This window comes from Amphiprion ocellaris, chromosome 15 (genome assembly GCF_022539595.1).
Source record: "Amphiprion ocellaris isolate individual 3 ecotype Okinawa chromosome 15, ASM2253959v1, whole genome shotgun sequence".
NCBI lineage: Eukaryota > Metazoa > Chordata > Actinopteri > Pomacentridae > Amphiprion > Amphiprion ocellaris.
Window position 1 is genome coordinate 6641936 of NC_072780.1, and position 21807 is coordinate 6663742.

The 21807-nt window shown below is 38.3% G+C and overlaps 1 protein-coding gene across 2 annotated transcripts in view; it reads left to right on the top strand.

The window, feature by feature from the left end:
- Positions 1–21807, top strand: part of csmd3b (CUB and Sushi multiple domains 3b) — a 349486-nt gene that overhangs the window by 91312 nt on the left and 236367 nt on the right. For both annotated transcript variants that reach the window (XM_055017938.1, XM_055017939.1), the window contains exon 5: positions 21122–21234. In XM_055017938.1, the coding sequence (XP_054873913.1) occupies positions 21122–21234 (113 nt within the window). The remainder of the gene's footprint in view (positions 1–21121; positions 21235–21807) is intronic.

Sequence of the window (21807 nt, forward strand, 5' to 3'; positions counted from 1 at the left end):
TTTCCTTGGTCTTCCAGAACTCAACTCAACCTCCATTGTTGCTGTTGACTACCATTTCATAATAATATTACTGACTAACAGAAACACGACTTGAAAAAGCTTTGCTGTCTTGTATGATCATCTTATAGACTTTTTCGGCTTTGTGGGCATCAATTATTTTAGCTTACAGAGTGCTAGGCAGCTGTTTAAAAGCTGTTTAGAGAAGTGTAGTCTGCTGATTATCGAGACAAGGTTTGAGGAGTTTAAAATGTGTACATGTTCTTTCCTAATAGTGGTTATGAATAAGCCATAGCCCTAACAAGCTTATTAAAGTCTGAAACCTTGGTAAAGGTTATGAAAATGCATTTTTCTTGCTGCTCCTTTACTTTTTCATTTTAAAATCGGACAAGACATAAATAATACACGTATCTTGCTTAACATTTTGAAAGAATACTTCAACTTTAACTTCATGCCTTTCGGAGCAGTTCATTTTCTACTCACTTGATTAATCCCATTAAAATAAATTTGTCCAAAATGCTGCATACCACTGAGAATAGGGTTCTTTTATACGTTTTTTTTCTCTTTTTTAAAAATACTTAACTGTAAGCTTCATATTTTCCGTAGTTTAACATCAGTTTTCTTATGTTAGTTGGCACATTTGCATGTCACGCCAAAAGTGTGACAGTAAGAAAGGCAATTATGACTGTGTGGTGTAAGAAGTATCAATATATGCCTTTGCAGCTACAGCAGCAAACCGTTTTTACTACCTCATTAGAGATTAGCAAACATTTTTGTGCAGTACATCATCATTGTATGTCAAAGTTATACAGACTGTTTGATTAAGTAATGGATTTGTTAAGATATCGCCCCGATTGTTGCCTTATGTTTGTTTTTGGGTTTTTTTGTTCTCAATTTCAAACCAGACTACTGTTTCTCCAATTAAGCAGATTTTGATTCTGTGTGCTAGACCTGTTGAGTCGTACAGGGTTCTGGTGTAACCCATTTAGCCCTGGTCATGGCTGAATCTTCTTAACCCTGTTTGTTTTGGATGGCAGGCTGATGAGAGCAAGGGCAATGTAACATGTCTGCCAATACACCTTGGATGACATGGTAATATTGACTGTCCTGTGGTTATATATGTGTGTCTATGTGTGTGTGGAGTTCCAGTAATCCCAGTAGCTAAGCTGGTAATCCCCTCAAGCTGCCCATTAGCCCCTTGACACACATATACAGACACATACACACCCAGTAGCTCCAGGGCAGTCACCCAGGTGTCAGGCAGGCTGTTCCTCAGGGAGGGATCGCTATCATCAGCCACAGAGCTGGCCCACTGCCCCTGGAGGGAGGAGTGGAAACTCTGGCTGGCAATACATACAGATTAAAGAGAGGGAGACAAAGGCAGAGGAAGAGATGAAGACAGAAACAGAAAAAAGGGATGGTGTAAGAGGGAAGCCAGATTGGACTGACTGGATAAGAGAGGCAGAATGGGAGAAAAATGGAAAGGGGTACATATAGAAGGAACAGGGAGGAGGAGACAAAGAAAAAGGATTAAAAGAAAAAGGGAAAGTTATTTTTCTGTCTCTTTGTGCTCACTGAACTGGCCTCTGCATCAGATGCCGTTATCAAGAGGTTTTGAACCTTTTGGATACTTTCCCCACCACTCTTTGGAAAAGAACACCAAATTTTCTGGTACGGCTGAATGTCTTTTTTGTCTTGTACATAACTGCTTTTTTTTTTTTTTTTTTCAATTCCTTTGTGTCCCTTGTTGTTGTTTGTGGTTGTTTCCTGTCTGAAATGGCATCAGCTGATCTTTACAGCTCTATTCCCTTTGAGTTAGTATCCTCAAACAGATGATTCCCCTGAGCCACAAATGGAGTTTTTGAAAAAAAAAAAAAAAAAAAACGCAATACCTCTGTGGATATACTGTCTTTGTTTGTAAAATCCTTCTTTTCCCACCTCAGGTTGATGTGATAATCAGTGTTCGGACTCTAGTGGCCTTTGGAATCTGTAAAAAAAACAAACAAAAAAAAACCCCTCAGCGTTTCAGATGTATGCTTGTCAGTGATAAAATAAGCATTCCTCCGTATTTCTGAAACACACACTTTTTATAGGTATGTGGCATTTGTTCAGACAATAGCGCCTCGATGGAGTGTCGTAGCCACCCACTGTCCCTCTGGAGTTTCCTAGTGAACTGTGTGGGCGAGAAGAAACATGCTGATCTCATTATATGAGGACAACCACATTGAAGGTCTACTATTGTGAGTCACTCCGTTTGAACACTGAACCCATCAGTACACCGTGTTGATGCGGGACGACAGTGAAGTTGTTCCCTTCGGTATGTCACATAACACAAACACGGTGGCACAGCAGCTGTGACTCATTCACACACCATGCCATTTCTGTTTTCCTGCACCTTTTTTCTGCTTCCACCGCCATTTCAAGACAAATGTTGGGTGGTGTTCTCACTTGGTTTAGCACTGCTTCATTTGAACTTCCTCACCCCTGAGTGTGTGTATGCTTCTGTACATGCGATATTCCCTTTCTTTCTCTTTTTCTTAAAGTGCCCCAATGAGCCAAAAGTTATTATCATCCATGTGCAACTAATTACCAAGTTCTGATCCTACATTCGTGTGTTGGTGGCTACTTTGTGTCATCATGTGCTAAATATGTCAAAATCAGCAGTTTTATTTTGTGTGCCTCTCTTTCCCCCTCCTGTAAAATTAAAAAAAAAAAAAAAAATAGATCCATATTTTTGATGAGTCGCCCTTCATTCAATGGCAGTTACATAAATATATTCATTCAGATGTGATTTTGGGTGACCAGCCAAACATATAAAACACACTTGGCTGTGAGTGGGTGGCTTGAAGAACAAAATCATAGAAGGGAGTGTGTGTTTGCATGTGCTCTGATAAAACCAAAAGCTAAAGCAGAGGTGGAAATCTGAGCTATTCAAGTGTTTTTACCCTTTTCTGGGTCTGGCCCACATTTTCACATAAAAACAAACAAAAAACCCCCATCGCATTACTGGAGATAAAACGGCTGTAACCTGTATCTCACTGTGACTTTTACTTCTCTGAGCTACCAAGTAGAGCCTCTTACTGTTCCACAATTGAATTGAGATCTGGGGAATTTGGCAACACCTTGTACTTGTTGTCATGCACCTTGACTGATTCCTGGAAAATGGATGCAGTGGCAGGGTGCATTATCCTGCTGAAAGAGGCCTGTCCAATTTGGGAATCTAATTTCCGTAATGAGTGTACCTGGTCCGCAATAATGTTTCGGCAAATGGAAAGAGTCAAAGTGATGTCAACATGAATGCCAGGACCGAAATGTTTCCAAGTAGAACAGTGCCCCGAGCATCACACTCTTGGCTTGCATTCTCCTCACAGTGCATCCTGGATAAATGGTGCACATGTACTTGGTCATTTGTGTGATGTAAGGTTCATTGGACCAGGTGACATCTGACAGGGATTAGCATGGGACTTCTCACCGTCAGCAGTCACACAGCCCCATATGTAGCAGGTGCAGTGTACCATGTGTTGTCTTACATTCCTTCTATAGCCATGATGGAAACTTTCTGTGACTTTCTGTCCCACCGCAGCCCTTCTGTCTCTTCTGTCAAGACCCAACGGGATAATCTTCACTGATAAGCCTTGTGTGCCCAACACACTGTCACTGGTTTGTCCCTACACTCTCTGTAAACCCACTAGCTTGGATTTTTTTTAGCTATTGTGAACTGGTGATTTGGCCCACTTTGACTATTAAAACTGGGATTCACCACTGTTTTGAGACAGTCAGCGTAATTCCTTTTATCTGTGAGTGGTCGTAATGTTTTGTCTCATTAGCGTACACGTCTCTATACACGTTTTCTTACAGTGCAGCAGATTTCTAAAAATCTAAGAATTCTTGAACTCACAAAATGAAGAAATAATTGCTGTTTTTTAATCCACCCAAATAATTGTTTTTTTTTTCCAGCGCTATTTAGCAACTTACTACAAAGAATTCTAGTCTAACGAAAGGAAAGTAGGCACTTTCACATTCAAACATTTGTAGAGCCAAAAATTCAAATACTAAATTATTAGGTGAAAATCCCTTTCGGGTTTCTGTGATTGAAATGAGAGACCTTCAGTATTAAAAATGAGATATGCAAAACAAAGGATTATCAAAATTCATGGCCACAATTTTGAACTTTTGATTTATGTTCATTTATTTTTTAAAAGGCGTGATAGAAGTCAAATGCTTGTTTGCTGTATTTGAAAGCAGTTACATATATCAACTGTCTGTTCCTGCTTTGTGCCACATATACTTTGACTCTTTTCTATTTTAATGCTCTTAGAAAGGTCGTTTTTTCATGTCTCTGTGTCCTTTGCCACTCTTTCCCAACACCAGTTCCTTCATCATATTTGGTAGTTACCATGAAGCATAATCAGTATATAACTAAAAATATTGAGAAAAAGACATAAAATGAAAATCACTTGTCACCTACTTTAACAGAGATATAATATGTCTTTCCAAGGGGTGTCGAGCTGTCTAGTAATTTAAGGACCAGGCATCATTTCCATGGTTCTCTGGACATGTAATGCCTGATGTCTAATTTGAAGTTGATTTAATAGTCTAGTATGAGACGCTGTGGCCCTAGGAATGCTGTTCTTTTTGATCAGTGTATCTTTTTTTGCCTTTATTATAGCTTGTATGTGCTTCTTGTCAAGCTATGACATGCTGTCAAGGTAGAATCTTCAGTTAATTTGTGCCATTCTGTCAGCATACTGTAGACTTGAACGTCTAACTTTGGAGGATCTATCAAACTACAACATGCCTAAAAGTTGGGAAACTGACAAGCTTCCTAGAACTCAGGTTTAGCTCAGATCCAGGTAATTGGCCGCTTGTAATCCTGTCTTACTGTACAATGCTGATCATTGCTTCCAATAAAAGTTTTATCCATGACAGCCTAAACTGTAGTTTGACTTAGATATGCTAAAGAAGGAAAAAAAAAAAAAGGCACAATATAGCCCCTTTCAGGCACGGACTACTTTCTGTTAATCTGATGACATCTGAACATCCATGCTTGAATGAGCACCTTGGTCACTTTTCCAAATAAGTTGAAATGGCAATCTTTCTAAGTCGGACCTAGTAATGTTGCCGTATCATTTTTACCATGCCACAAGTCTGAACTGCATGCTGATGGGCATGCACATTTTTTGGGTTTTGTGTAAAATTCTGTAAATTTTTGGCTTTTTTTCTTCTGCTTTTTTGTGCTTTTCCAATGCACATGAAGGAAATAAACACGTGTATACCAAAAACGTTTGTAATTGCAACAATTTCAGGGAGAAATGGTGTATTTTCTGGAAAAATTCCAGGGGTGCCAATATTTTTGGCCATGACTGTACCTCTTTCATTCACTTTACACGCAAATACGTTGAATCCATTTTTTAACCATTCTCCTGTGACAACCAAGCTGTGTCCCCGGTTAGTTTTTACTTGTCAGGATTTAGAATAGGATGCAAATTATTTACTAATTTACTGCAGTTTAAGTATGAAATCCTATTAAGCTTCAGCTCTCCTATGCTCACCCACTCAAAAACATTGTCCTGCTCTTTCTGAGTCTTTCTGTCATGCGCTCTGTTCCTCTAAAGAGTGCTACATATGTTCCAAATATTTCAAGATGCATGTATGTCCCAGCAGTTTTGTAGAAATTAAGAATTTGTTTAAACCCATTTTAATGAAAAAAATGTTGACATAAGAAGTCATAGGTAACTTCTCCCAAACACTTTTGACTTTATTTTGTCTGATACATACTATGTAGAGTCAAACTTAGCACTAGTCCTTCAACTGCAGCAATTCCATTTTAGTTTCACTACCCTTTAAAATGACATTTAATAAAGTCATTTGCTTAATTGCTCATGTGTGCATTCACGAACATGAAGATAGACATGTTTAAAGACTACAAGTAGTGAGAGAAAAGAGCAGACAGGCAGCTGTAAGGAGACATTAAAGGCCCAGACACAGAGAGTAAGAACAATGCTTTTCTCTCTGCTCTATTGCTCTCTCCATTATCCTTCAAGACAGAAATACAAGAATTCAATTAAAAGACCATGTAGTGACCTTAGCACACATGCACATGCGTGAGCACACACAGTGTTGATGTATCAATTAATCATCATCTGTCATTTGACCATTATAGCTTGTGTATCCTCACTGGGCCATAGAAATTATACATAGTGTGGGTGTGTACATGTGTATTTGTAAACTGTCATTGTGCTCTATAATGACCATTCTTATTACCTAACTCTTAAAATGTTGTTAACTCCAACAGACCTTCTCATGGTGCTTTTTTGTGTTGTCTGCTTTTGTGTGTCTATGTGTGTCTGACTCATTAGTATGCAGGAGTGTTCTGCACTTGCCTTGTGTTATTAAACATTAAAACTAAATGACAGAATATGGCCTGAGCCCTGGAGCTAAAACAAACACAGTAGGACACACTCAGAGACACACAGATCCACACTGGCAACCTTAAGGCACTCATTCACAATGTCCATTTCAATTTCCACTGGAAGCTAAAGCCATTTTATAGCTGATTCTTAAAACCGCTATTTTGAATATCATTTATTTTCACACAGTAGCAAATTAAAGTCGGTGACTCTGGTCAGCACATTGCTATTGATGTCATGGTCTGCACAGGAACTGAAGAAATCTGCTGGCTTTGTGCCAGATACCCGTTCCACTTACCATTTCAGGACGATAAATTTGAACACATTGTCATTTATTTAGGGTGCTGCAGTGAATGCAAATGCTTTCAATCACATTGTATGCTTAATAGATTATACTGATCTATGTGTATATGCTGTCAGTGCTTTTATTTAGCTGCTCAACAGTGGTATTTATAATTATTCAAAACTCCCCTAAAGCCAACAAAACTATGCAGTTTAGAGCACCCAAGGGTGATTTTATGGCCAGAGGATATATTATGTGATTCGCAAATATAAGTCCGACAATAGAACAAAGTACATTTAGATATTTAAACTAGCAAATACCCCATCTGTCACATGTCCATCAACTTTTTTCTCTTTGTGCATGATGTTTTAATTGCTAAAACTGATTGTTACTATAAACTATACTGTTGTAATACCTGCTAGTTTGCCAATCAATGAACTAATGCTGAGAATAATGACTACATGTTGGTAATCTTTGTATTAGGGTGTTCATGATGACCACAGTGTGTTGCCATATACAGTAGTATATAAGCTGCATCTTTCACTTGGCATGGCCTCAGAGCAAACATTGCAGTAAATATAATGTGATCTTCTTTTTTAAGTGCAAGTTGAGCAGGAAGTAGAGCCGCCGCATTGGAGTTAAAATGTTGCTGCTCCATTTCCCTCCAATATACTATTACCAACTATAGACAGACAGATCTGGTGTTATTGCACCTGTTGGATACCTAATTCATGGGGCTGCTGTTTCGTATTTTACCTTTTTTCTTCAACAAGAAAGTTAAGAAAGCATTCTGGTATTTAGTTGGTGTAGTTAAAAAGCTCTGCACAAGAAAGACAGTTGCTTACATCACTGATTATTGTTTTTATATATATATATATTTTTTTTTTATCTTGTGATATTTATTGTTGGCGGAGCAAAGCAGCAAAACTATAAGGTATTATAGATAAGCTGCAAAACACTAAAATATCAAGCACAACTATGCTTAGTAGACCTCATCATGTTGGTTGTGTTACAAATCTAATAGCATTTATAACACCAAAAACTACTGAGGTTGCATAGTAGTTGACTGTCTGCTTTCATTGTGTGAATTTACACGATTATATGCTTCATTTATTAGTTTCCCCACAAGACTAGTTAGTTTATAGTATATGTGAACTTAAAGTATTAACAAATGCACAGATTTCTTTCAGTGTTGTGGAATAAGAGAGCCAAAGGTAGTAGTTTAACTGGTTTCCAGACTGGAAGCCAGCTTTGCACTGCCCTCCCTGCGTCAAAGTTTAAAGTGGAAGATTTATTTCAGGCAGTCTTCAAACTAACCTTAAGTGAAATAACAGTTTTAGAAGGTGACATGACAAACTACAAGTAAGAAAAAGCTCAGCAGACAAAGATGAGATACAGAACCTGCAAAGAAAATAATTGCACAATTCTGCAAAAGACCTCAATTCCTTGCACATCCTGTGTATGCTGTGTATGTATTTGTTTCAGCCAACTGACAAATTCTATTTCGAAATCTTTCAGGATGCCCTTGATTCTGTATGTGTTTAAACGTCCATCAAAATGCTTAAAGTGGGTGAACTACTATAAATGAAGGAGCTTCAGTCATTGGACAGAATGACAGTTATTTTTTTAAAGGTGATTTCTAGGGACGTGTGTGTTTGTGTGTGTGTGTGTGTGTGTTTGTGTGTGTTTGTGTGTGTTTGTGTGTGTGTGTGTGTGTGTTTGTGTGTGTTTGTGTGTGTTTGTGTGTGTGTGTGTGTGTGTGTGTGTGTGTGTGTGTGTGTGTGTTTGTGTGTGTTTGTGTGTGTTTGTGTGTGTGTGTGTGTGTGTGTGTGTGTGTGTGTGTGTGTGTGTGTGTGTGTGTGTGTGTGTGTGTGTGTGTGTGTGAACTACACTGCCAGCTGCTGTTCACCCATTAACAACTTAACCAAATCATGTGTATGCATTTAGCATTCATCATGATTTTTTTCAGGTCCTGACATCAATCTCAATGCAGTTCCAAAGCTCCGGTATCTGCCTGTGAAAGCTCTAACTGCTCTTCACACTTTCATTTATCCTCAAAAGAATTCACTGACATCTCTGCTTGAAGGCAACATTTTGCTTTACTATGCAGAGTTTCGCTAGATTTTTTTTTTTTCTTAAACACTGGTTTGCTTTCTGAAAATATAGTTAATTATATTTTAGTTGAAATCTGTTGCCGCATGGTTATCACAACCTTTGTTTGGTTCATTTTGTTTTGTTCAGAAGCTTCACATAAGAAACACAAGAGTGCAGGAATTTAGTGTTATTGCCTTTGTTTCTAATTTGAATTAATCGTAAAAGTTACTTCTCATAAACAGGAGGGATGTGCCAAAAGCCTTCAGGCAACAAAACTATGTTAAACCATTCACTGATTGCATGCATGTACATCTTTGTCTTTGCCAACATTTGTCTTTAGGTTTATTAATGTGTGTGCTTTTTTTTTTTCCTGTGTGCACATGAGTCCACATTTTGGCTCTGTGACACTCTTATGTGGTCGTTTGTTGCCTCTAACAAGTCAAAGTGATAGTTATTACCGCAGGCAAGGTTACGCACCGCAGTGCAGACAGACCACACACAAAGGAATACAAGGTTGTTTATTGCAGTAAAACATGAAAAATTGATAAGATAACAAGGGGACCGCAAGCTGACCTCTACAATCCAACATTCAAAAAAAAAACGTTTTATCTCTCACTAACATGTGCCTCACATAAAAAAGAAACAATTTTAGAGGAGTTGCCATTTGTCAGGAAGCTTTAGCTCACTTTCTATTCAGCCTAGTCTGATCTAATTGTCAAATTGCCCCATTACTATATCCCAAGGTATCTTCATTGGTCTGTTGGAAATGAATAAACTGAATAAAGACAACTTCACAAATACAAGCACATAGATCTAGATAGCTTATAGTACTTAGAAGATCTCACTGAGTCAAAGTTCTATCCGTTATACAGCATGTGGTGTTACATAAACTCACTCCAGGGAATAAGTCACACAACTGAGGAACGCCAGCTCCTTTGAATAGTAATTTGGCACATACTTTGTCCACACCTTGTCCATTAGAGCATTTTACAGTCCACTTTAGTGCCGTATGTCACGGTTGGATGATTCTGACTACAACCTGGTAACAGCTAGCTGTGATGACGGACTATAAAAATAAAGTATCTTCATACTGGAGATCAAAATGTGGGTTTAATGGTAAAAATGTGATTACCACATGACTGCAGCATATTTATTTCTTTGTGAAATGTTTAGTATTTGACAGTTAATTGTTTCTACAGAATTGTGTGTATTTTGTGTTTGGGATGGTGCAATTTTAATTTGCATTATTTAATTACACATTATCATAAACATGTTGCTAAGACACATCTGTAATGTGCGATAAAATGAGCTATTAAATCATCAATTTCAAGTAACAGGCGTAAACAACTGTATTAATATCCAAAGTTGTTTAAATCAATCCAACTGGACTTTAAGAAGGTTCCTTGAAGACGTTTCACCTCTCATCCAAGAGGCTTCTTCAGTTCTGAGTTCTGAGGCTTCTCAGAACTGAAGAAGCCTCTTGGATGAGAGGTGAAACATCTTCAAGGAACCTTCTTAAAGTCCAGTTGGATTGATTTAAACAACTTTGGATAACCATGACCTGGATGAATGAGAAACTACACAGACAACTGTATTAATAGTTCTATAAAAATGACATGTTTTTGAATATAATTTCTATTTTGCTACAGAATATACCTTCTCAGAGTTAGTCTTAATTTGTGCTTGAGGTGCTTCTGAGTGTGTCTGTTTGTTTTATTCATGTTAAGGGGACATTAATCTGTTTACATGGTCACGTTGTGAGGATCGCATCCCTTTTTGGGACAACAAAAACAAGTCCCTATTATGTAAATCATTAATATTTAGTATGAACACCTGGCATTCAGTTTGGGAAAATGGTAGCTATAGTTAGAGGTTAGTACAAATTAGATTGAGTCAATGTAAAATATTTTGGAGTGATGGAAAAAGGACAGTGTATATTTATGTATGTGTATGTCTATCCGCTACCATCATAAATTTCTTTTTCTACATTCTTCCTCCATCTCTCACATTTCATCTCATCCTCTACTTCCTTCTTGTCTCCCCCCATCCATATATCTCTCTAACGACTGTCCCTTTAAGGTGCTGTCATTCCCGACACCTCCCCTTTAAATGCCAGTGGACACATGCAATCTGTCTCTACCTATCTACAAAATACAGGTGTGTGCACTCGCGAGCACACACAAGATTTTGCATACATCCGCATGAATGTGTATCCCTTCCTCTATATGCATTCACGTGTTTGTTTGTCCCCTTTTCTATGTATGCGAGTCAGGTTTAATGGTAAGTGATGGGATAGCCAGAAGCCTAAACAAGCTTTAGCTCAGGGGGGCAGCACTCACTATCTATCTGACTCCCTGGGAGAAAGAAAGGCCGAGACAGACAGAGAGAATGGGGTGGGGATGTGCAGGGGTGTACACAACATTTATCATTTAATAGTGGAAGCAACAGCTCCTTTTGCAACAATGGAGGAGTACTGTTTACTGCTATTGAAGATGAAAACCAAAATCGTTCAATGCAATCTGTTCTGCTTGAAAAATCCAACACCGACTCTAAAACAATGGTTATAAGCGGATAAATTTGGCAATATTAATAAAGGAACAGATGTCACAAAAATGACAGAATAAGTTAACAAATGCACATGAAGTACAGACCACTGTAGTCAAAAATGTATTAAATTCTGGAAAGTCAGTATGTAAAGACCTACAGGAAGCAGTATTCTGCTCCACAATTACAGACTAGGTCTTTAATGTGCATCAGTCCATGTCAGTCCGTGTCTCGGCATGTTTGTCTTGGAACCTCTGGGGCTGACAGGAAGGTTAATCCACTATTCAACCCCAGTCAGAGTGTCTGTCCTCGGGGGATGCACAGAGAGCAGCGGTGGCCCCTGTCACCCTTAAAGACCAGAACCTCCTTCGTTCTTGATGCACCACAAAAGGTCTTATCATCCCAGGACATCACAGCTATACTGAAAGGGGTTGGAAGGAATGGATGTTTGCACTGCTGGGTGCCAATAAGGGTGACAAAGAGTGACATGCACACATGTGGTGAGGCACACGCATGTGAGCAGGTAGATGCACACTGGAAGGAAGGACATGCAGGCTGATGCACATTTTTAGTATTTTGCAGCCTGCGCAGTGGTGAGGATACATGCATTTGTTCCTTGATTCTGGTAAAAAAAAATAATTTAGATGTCTGTTTGCTCAGCAGATATTGTGTGTTAAGATGTTATTAATTAGAATTGTCACAACCTCATATATAGTGAACGCATTGTCAGTTACGGACATTAATTCCCTGTCATTCTCTTTTTGGGGGATTTTCATCATTTTGTCATACATTTTGGAAACTTGAGCTCACATTTCTTTCACTCTTCCTCCCTCTCTGTCTGTGATGAATGGAGCCAGTCAAAGAGTTGGGTCTGCAGGTGACCTGGCCAGGGGCCTTTGTGTGTTTGTGTGTATCTGGTTGTCCATGTTTCTGAATTTACATGCATGTGACTAATTTAATAGATGGCATGGCACCATAGTCAAGGACTGCCCTGCAAACATACAAATACACAGGCACACTGAGATACACACAGAGTTCAGGGTGGGTAGCGAATGACTGATTTACAAGACACACCGGTCACTATTGACCACATGTACACTAACCTGAAAAATGACCGTGTGTGTGCGTGAGTGTGTGTCAGTCAGGCTAGTGTTGTTAATCAATCAGTCACTACAGACCCTGAACTTTGAACACCAGTAAAAGAAATAAATCTACTGGACATGAAGTGTAGGGGAGGGATGGAGGAGAAAAAAAGGGGGGAGAGATGGATGCTTTCAATGTCACCTTTAAATTCACAAATGCTGAGCTGCTTTTCACATATTTTTTTTTCCTCAGGTTAACCTTACTTATGGAGTAGAAAAATGTAGAGCTGGATTTAAATTACTGATGTGCATGTTCTCAGATTTTCTGAATTAAAGTTTTTTGTTTGTTTTAAATGACTCCCCTTTAAATAAGAAGGTAGAAGGTTAAATGTAGGTGGTGCAACAGGAGTTCTGCAGCTACCACACATGTGGTTCCTTCATTGTAAACTGGTGCAAGACAGGGATAATCCCAGGTTATCTTCTTAAAGTGTATCAGTAAATTGTGGTTACCATCACTCTTAGTAATTTAAATATGTTACATTTTCAACTTCTGAATCTATAATACTTCTTTAGAAAAGTGAAGGTTATAGAAAAATAATTATTTGGAGGACATATTTTCTCAACTCAGTGCGATGAAAAAAATGTTCTATTAGTACTGCTATTTGAATACCAAATGCACAGTGCTCAAACAGCATATGTAGGCAAACATAAAAACAAGCAACACAAATTTTTAGACACTATCCAGATGACCTTGCAGTGCCGCAGATGCTCAATCTTCCCTCAAGGTCTTAAGGCAGTGAAAACAAATTGGAGACACCAAGTGTGCCTGCAGTTACATTCATGTTGTCATACAACATGTTCAAAATCAGAAATTCGTCTCCAAAATGAGATATAGGGCACATACATGCATAAACAGAACTAAGAAACCTGCAATAAGGCGTGAAAAATCATGATCTAAATGAACCGAATGAACCGTATAGGGATGAGGACCTCTATGAATGTGTGTTTGCGTTGGAGAGAGAGTTTGTCTGATGATCATATGAATATTAAGTAGAAACCGCATGATGAAACAGTACTGAAATAAGAGAAACTGACGTTCAAGAAATAAAACAAATAGACCCATCAAAATATTATGTAACAATACTGGAGTGTGACTGTGAGGTTTGATTGAACACAGTCTGCATGGCTGTTAAATGGATCAAATGTGACAGGTTTAATTTTGAGATAGATTGCTTTAAAAAGAATATACTGACATGTGGAGAAAGTAATTTAAAATAAGAGCCACAGTGATGCCCTTTGATTTTTAATTTATTGTTTTTATTTTTGTATAACTGTCGCTCATAACATTAAAGTATAAAACAGTGTCATCTGTATATACATATATTCTGACGTTTCATGGGTCAAAATAAAATGGAAAAGTAGGGAAACATGCATATATCATGACACCTGCAATATTTGAAGTGGAAATTTGCTATATTATAGTTCAACCAGGAGTAAAAACATCAGTGTTTGCATTTTTCTGTATGTTGATGTACGTTGATCTTTGGAAAATCTAATCTAAACCTACAACAAACAGGAAGATAAGCTTAAATTTATATCATTTTAATATTTTCAAAATCAAGAGAGCTCAGTGCTCACTGCTCTTGAGTGGGAAGACATGCATAGAGAAGAGTATAAAGAAAGGCAGCAGGCAGAGGGGCTTTAACTATATATAATATAGAAAGCTGTCTGCCCTGTAGGAAAGAGAGTAGAGTGGATAGTCAGTGGTTAGAAAATTGACACAGTTACTGTTTTCCCGATGGAAAAAGTCAGGATACAAGGGAGGGAAGGAAAAGATAGATGGAGGAACATTGAGAGACTACTGGAAGAGCATTTTGGTTTGTCGGGTCAGGCCTTGGGTCAGTATCAACTCAATAAAATACACACAAACAAACCAAAATACACATTCCCACACTAACATACAACCACAGATGTACACACTTTCTCTCGCTCACGCACAAACACTCCCACTGGTCTCTCGGTACTGCTACTTTGGTGGTTAGGGAGTGGTAGCTACACATACTGACACTAGCTGAGGGAGAGTAAACAGCCTTTAACTCACAGATTTTACTCACTGTTTCGGTATCAGTCTCAGCTGCTTCTGGTCAGAAAAAAACATGTAAATTTGCATCTAGTTCTGTTTTCCAGTGATAAGATAGTTTGGCCTTAAGGTGGCAGACCAAAACTGAAATGAAATCATTTAACAATACACATTCAAGTATCTTTAATTCCTAAATGTGTTGTAAGGTACTTTTACAGTACTAAATTATATTACACAGCAGCCTGGACTGCCTAAGGTCTAATTTAAATGTTTAAAATCTCTCTATAGGACTTTTAAATTGATATAATCTGTACTTTTCTTTAGTCAACTTAAGCAGTATATTAGACTTAGTGTTTGCAACTGGCCTTTGACCTCATCATCCAAAACTAAGAGCAGCTGAAACTGATCCCTAACAGTGAATAGAAGGTAACTCTGCATCTATTTGTAGTTAGATGAAACACAGTGTGTAATATCTACACTAGAGGTCTCTCAATCACAGCAATAACAAAAGATGTATTTTGAAGATGTTGCTTGAGATTGTAGGAATTGTTGTCTTGATGCCACTGCTGATGACATTACTCAGGCAGAAGTGATGTTTATGGGCAAAGTAATCCTTTAAAGCTGTATCCACTGTTTAATTGAACAAATGTCTATATTTCTCTGCATTTGAACAGTGTAGCAAGCATCACGGATAGTGTAGATACTCAATAAAAAGATAGATACATAGATAGATAGATAGATACTTTATTAATCCCAAGGGAAATTCAAAATACTACAAAATATAGTATGTTTAGTCTTTTTAGACATTTTAATGCAGAAATGTTAGACATTAAAACCATAATGTGCTGGTTTATCCATGTACTTACTATTTCTGTCAAAGGAAGCCCACAGGGAATAATTGCGCTATAACTCCATCAATCTGTGTCTGTGTGTGTGTGTGTGTGCGTGCGTGTGTAGCAGTCAAAAGTTTGAACACACTCATTCAAGAAGTTTGCTTTGTTTTCATATTTTTTTTATTTTTCTGTTTTACCCACAAGCTGAGCACCTCTTGGCTGGTTTTCCTTCACTCTATGGTCCAACTCATTTAAAAACATCTCAAATGGGTTTAGGCTGGTCGCCTGTGGAGATGGGATCCTCCCATACAGCACTCTGCTTCTTGGTCAATCGCCTTACATCACCTTGAGGTGTGTTCTGGGTCATTGTCCTGTTGAAAAACAAATTATGGTCCCACTGAGAACAAATCAAACTCTTGTGGTAGCCGTGGTGATTAAGTGTGGCCTTGAATTCTTCACCAGCAAGGCCCTCACACACAATACATCTCCTTCTTTATGCTCAATGCAGATACCATCCATTCACCTTGTCTACATCTGACGAAGGGACGGAAATTGAAACTAAAGATCAGAATCTTGGCTTTGTCAAATTTCCCCTGGTTTATTGTTTGTTTCTTGTGTTTCTTGCCCCAAGCAATTCTCTTCTTCTTGTTGGTCTTCCTCATCAGCATTTTCTTGGACTGTTTTCCACCTGTGGTTGGCTGTTTGGTTTGCCAGGATTTCACTATGGGAAATGTCTTAGATCTAGGAAGTGAATGTATTGATTTGGTGGTACTCATTTAGTGTTTATGTTTAAGTTGTGAGGTATTCAGATGAGAATAAGTTGAGTCAATATTGATGTGCCATTGTGTTGAGGAAGGCCTGAGGCGCATCAAAACAGACTGTAAACATGACTAACTACTGAATGTTGGACTGAATGAATCACTCTTGTAGCGAGGTCAACAACTGATGCAATGCTATAGAACTTTTCTCCCTTTTTTCCATGATGGCACACAAATCAATATCTGTATGTCGATATGCATACAAATCCTACGTTCACTCAAAATATTGTACGTAAAAATGTTGTCCAGATAGGAACCCACAACACTTCCATGAATATTTATCCCAAACACATGTGAATGGACTTCTGGAGGTCTCTATCAGATGAGTCACTGGTGTAATTAAATGATGCTGTTCACAGATATGATTTGGTATTTGACATTATTTTTCACCAGCACACACAATCTTAACTGTCTCATTTTGTCCATCCTCCTTTCTTCTTTTTTATTGTTTTTATTTTTACAGTTTATCTCTTCAACCCTATCTTTCTTTCCTTTTTGGCAGTAATAGTAATGAAAAATCTTTTTCCCCTGTTGGCAATAACAAGACAATCAGATACAAGGGACAGAGAGAGAGAAAGAGGGAAGGAGGAACAGAGAAAGGGGGTCTGCCAATCGCATTATCCAGACTGCATGGTTGCTTTTTGGGAGAAAGTATAGAGAATAGTGTGTCTCTGTCTGTATCTGTGCATGCATTCATATGCATTGCCCCTTATGTTTTTGTATGTGCGTGCGAGAGAAAGCACTGTGACTCTGCTGATAATAGCTAGTTCTTCATATACTTGCTAATGTGATTTCACTGTATTTGCTACACGCAGATGCATGAACACACACCCGCGCACACATTCCCACAGGAGCAGACCTTAAATGCCTGACACCCTCTGTTCCATCTCCCTTTCATTTAAAATTCCGGTTTTACCTCATAAATCGAAAGAAAAATAAATCTGCAGATAAATTGTTACACAGAAAATAGAGGATATTTATGTGTGTGCACACGTGCTGCAAGGTTTTTTTTTTTTTGGCTGGAGTGTAGCATCACAAATAAGATGTTGGAGAGGAAGCAGGGAAAGGGCATGGTGTGAGGTTTATATTCATAATATGATCTCTGGACTTTTTTTTTTTTAAATCAAGAGGCTACTTACAATACAGTGAATGCAAACACTGTTTGAAAAGAATCTTTCATTTTCCCTTCAGTGAAAAATGCCCTCTGTGCCATAACACATCTGGTTGAGGTGAAACATGACTAAAACAGTGGGAAAATGCTATCAATATAATCAGAAATCTGAGTTACCATTGCAGTCGTTGAGTCAAAAACCTAAAGATGGTGAGCTTTGTATAGAAACAGACTACAAGGACATATTTATTTTTGAGAGTACTGATTCTAGCTGGATATTGATGAAAATGTTGGCATAGCTTTCATATTTGGCAGTAATTATAGCATTTATCTGCTAGTATATCCGCTGTTCTATTTATGAATCAGGGCTGCCTCTGACATGCCGCTTTTTAAATGCGTTTCCCAAGTGGAGATGGTTCTACCCTAATAATATGGGAATAACAATGCAATCTTTGTGCTTTACCTTTCCCTACTCTGTACATTTCATACTAGACTACACATGCAGACCATTGGGTTTTATTGCTATGTTATTTACAGCAGTAACTGAGAGAAGTCTGCATGTGAATGTGCAGAAATCCTTTCCTGCTGAAGTTATAGTGACACACTGTTCGTCCCACACATCATGCTTACTACATGCTGGCTGTAACATGGGAAACACTGTAAGGGCAAAAAAAAGAAAGAAAAAATACATAAGGGAAATAAGGTAATGGAGGGCAGTGGGGGAAAGAAAAAAACAGATTTAGAGTGAAAATAAGGTCAGAAAATGACCAAAAACAGGAATGCAATAGTGACAAACCAAAACAGGTAAGAAATAGATTAGAAATGGAGAGAAAGAATGAAGAGATGGTCGAGTACTTTTAAGAAAGTTGCTGGCATTTGTGCTGTGACTGATATTGGATTAGATGAAATAGAACAAAGAAATACAAAGGGAGTAAGTCGGTTGAGAAATGAGAATCAACATGCGAGGCAGGAGCAACCAAGAGACAGGGGAAATAGACAACAATGGAAAGCAAACTAACAGGAGAGAAGCTTGCAAGAAGGGGTGAAGGACAGTTTGGATGAGCAGAAAGGTGGATAGACAGAATGATGAGTGAAAAGTGCATGTACAGGAGGGGAACAAATTTGAACTAGCAACTGAGAAAATACAGGGTGGATGGATGGGGGATTGCAAATAAGAGACAAGGGATGGAGTGAAATAAAGAAAGCATAGGAGATGGCAGACAATGAATAAATATGAAAAGGAGGATGTGGGAGGGTGGAAGAAATAAACGGGAGGATGGAGAGATGAAAAGACGACAGGAGAGGTAAAAGCAGATCCAAAATTGAGGATAAGAGCAAGGTAGGAGGCAGGAAGTGAAGATGAAAGAAGGGCTGAAAGGAAGAATGCATAGAGGGCTGAGAGAGGGCAGGTTCTTAAAGAAACTGCGGCTGCTTTCGCTGATAGAAAGTTTAATAAATTAAAATGTGGAGACAGAAAGAAAAATGGAAAAGCAGATTGAAAAGAGAGATGAGTGCAAGGATGGGGCAGGAGAATACAAAATGAAAGTAAGTCACTGCATTGTGTGAATGTTTATTTGAAGAAAAAAATTAGAAGCACTTTATCAGAAGTAGGGGGGTGTATGCTATGCTAAAATTTTTCAATTCTAGATGGAGACAGATTGTGTGCGATTGTGGCAAGACAAATTATCTCTTCACATTACCATGTTAAACAGTAAGAGATTACTTTTAACACCTCACAGGTGCAAATATTCCAAGGACAACACTGAATTTACCTGGTATGTTAAGTATTTCCAGACTTCCCTTGAATGAAACATAAGACAAGAAGCCTAAAGAGGGTAGAAAGAAATAGGAAGATGCACAAAATTGATTATTAAGTAGCTGTTCAGTTCGTTTCAGATACTGAAGCATCCAGTTAGATTCACGTTCAATCAAAAATTGTGTGACATGACTGGGAAGAAAGGGAGAGAGAGAAGATAAATGTGGGAAAATGGAGAGTGGGGGAACTCAATGTATATCCAAAAAACAAATATCACAACAACAGCTTTATTAGTATAGTACCTTTCATGAACAAAACTGCAAAGTCCTGTAAAACAAAACAAATGTCAAAATATTCAAATGATAGTAAAAAAAAAACATATATGTCAGAACAAATATGTAAGATCCTAAGCATGCAACATACCAAGATAAAATAAGCAAGTCACGTCACATGTTTTTTTCTTTAGTTTTTGTAGCGCCTTTAAAACAACAGTGTTTGCATCACAGTGCCCTCCAGTAATAAGGATTACAATTTGCATTACGGAAGTATCCGAACATGAGTAAATATTGAGATCAAGACCCTATAGTGTTATTTATGGTGAGGTTTTTCATAAATAATTTACATATTAAGGAATGAAACTCCAGAAAAATTTAATGAAGTGATATTTTACCTGACTATAATACATATTAAGCCTGAGACCCTACAGTGTTATTAATTATGCAGATTAACCTGATTAATGTATTAATATACCTGAGACCCTACGGCATTATAAATTACAGAATGTATCGAATATATACAGAATATATACATATATACAATGTATAGAGAGAGAGAGGGAGGTGAAGGAAAGACTGGAATAAAATGAATATGAGAATGCCAGCGAAAGGGAACATAGTTCAGCAGCACTGAAGAGGAGAGAGAAAGAACAGAGTATTAGGTGGATAAATGCCACAGAGGGAAGTGTAGAGAGGAGCACAGATAAAAGGGGAGGAGGTCTGTAAGGGTGGTGGAAGTTAAAAGGGAAGAAAAAGAATGGAATAGGCGACTTCGTGCCAGAGGAAAGGATGGCACGAGTGGATTGAGGGGAGAGGTAAGGAAGAGGAAGGGAGGAAATAAAAGCAGGAACAGTAGCTGCAGGACAAAAAAAAAAAAAAATGTGTCGCAGTGGCAGCGAGACAGTTTGGCTCTTTTCCATACCTCAAGAAAGAGCTGGCCTTCCATTCCTCCATCACACTTCCTCCTCATTTAATTCAAGGTACCTAGCTGCCAGAGGCCCACCTGGGCCGCTGTGCGTAAGCGTATTTTTCGAGGACAAACTCAAACATGTGGAGTACACATTAAAGGCAGCCTTGCCGTCCTGCCTGACTCCTGTTGTACTGTCTACTGGTCTGTGCAGCCCAAGCCCATTTTAGTGTTATTGCTTAGCTTCCCAAGACGCTCTTTTTTGTTTGGTAGACTTTGATCGTGGTTTGATTTATTTGAAAGCCCTTATTGGGCAGTGGGTTCCAGGGCAAACCTTCTTTATATGGTGAAACGATGGAGGCTGTTTGTGTTCTGCCTCGGCGGTGGTTCTGGTACAAGCATATTATCAAATCATCAAGCTATTAATAGTAAAATAAATTACTGGAAATCAGCATGTATGACTTGTGATTAGTAGCAGCTGGAGCTTATACGTAACACTGCATGATCCTGCACAAAGAGTATGTTTTTTGTATTAAACTTAGGCAAAGCAAATAATGTATCAAAAGGTTTTTCTTATGTGAGGATTTTACTTTGAATTTCTTTGAATTCCAGCCAGAACAGCTATGAAAAGTTTTTGGAATTTTATAGAACATCCTACCCCTGGATTTCTTGATGAATAATCAGGAAAATAAATGATTACAGGACAGGCAAATCTGTTGGATAATATCATTTCCGTTCTTCTCAACACAAGATCTGTGTTATTTTTTTATCTGCTGTTGATGAATGTGTCTTCTGGTACTTTTAACACATCACAAATCTAATTTATGAGCTGCGAAAAGTTAACAAGTTTTGTGTGATCAACAGTATAAAGTGTCTAAATATCTTGTAATTTGCTGATACTGACAACACATCCTTGTTTGTGTTTGTGCAGGTTAACAGGCTTCCAGGTTCCCACCCCGGTCACCAGTATGGGACATGTCTTCTCTTTGAGGCTGACCAGTGACTTTGCCGTCTCTGCACATGGCTTCAAACTCAACTATGAAGGTCAGAAAGTGTCTGTGTGTGACAGTGTTTGTGTGTTTGGTTGGGATGTTAAGAATGTGTAGGCTGTGCCTCAATGCTGACCTCTATAGTTCAGAAAATTTAACAACCACTCCGGCCACTGAATAGAAAGTAAAATTCCCCATGGAACTATGGTCTGTGGTATGTGAAAAAGAAAGATAGACATTCGGACAATAGAAAATCAGCCTTGATAGAACCTTTGTTTATTGAATGAGATACTGTCCTGTGTGGTGTTTATCAGCAACCTGCCTGGTATTTGCTTGACACATTGTACCTGAAGAAAGTGAAATACCACACATATAGCCTTCAAACCATAAGGTTGTATGCTATTTTTTTATTTTTATTTTGGTGCTTTCATAGAGTACATGATTGCTGTTCAATCCAATTCCTTCGAAGGACCATTCAGACTCAGAAAGTTTTCAAGGAGAGCTGCCATGTCCTGAACTCAATCCACATTTTTTGACTCCTTTCCACTCAGCACAGGAAAGGACTCCCTAATGGGATGACAAGTTCATTCCTTTTCAACAAGGGAGGCTGTCAAACTTACCAAATCCA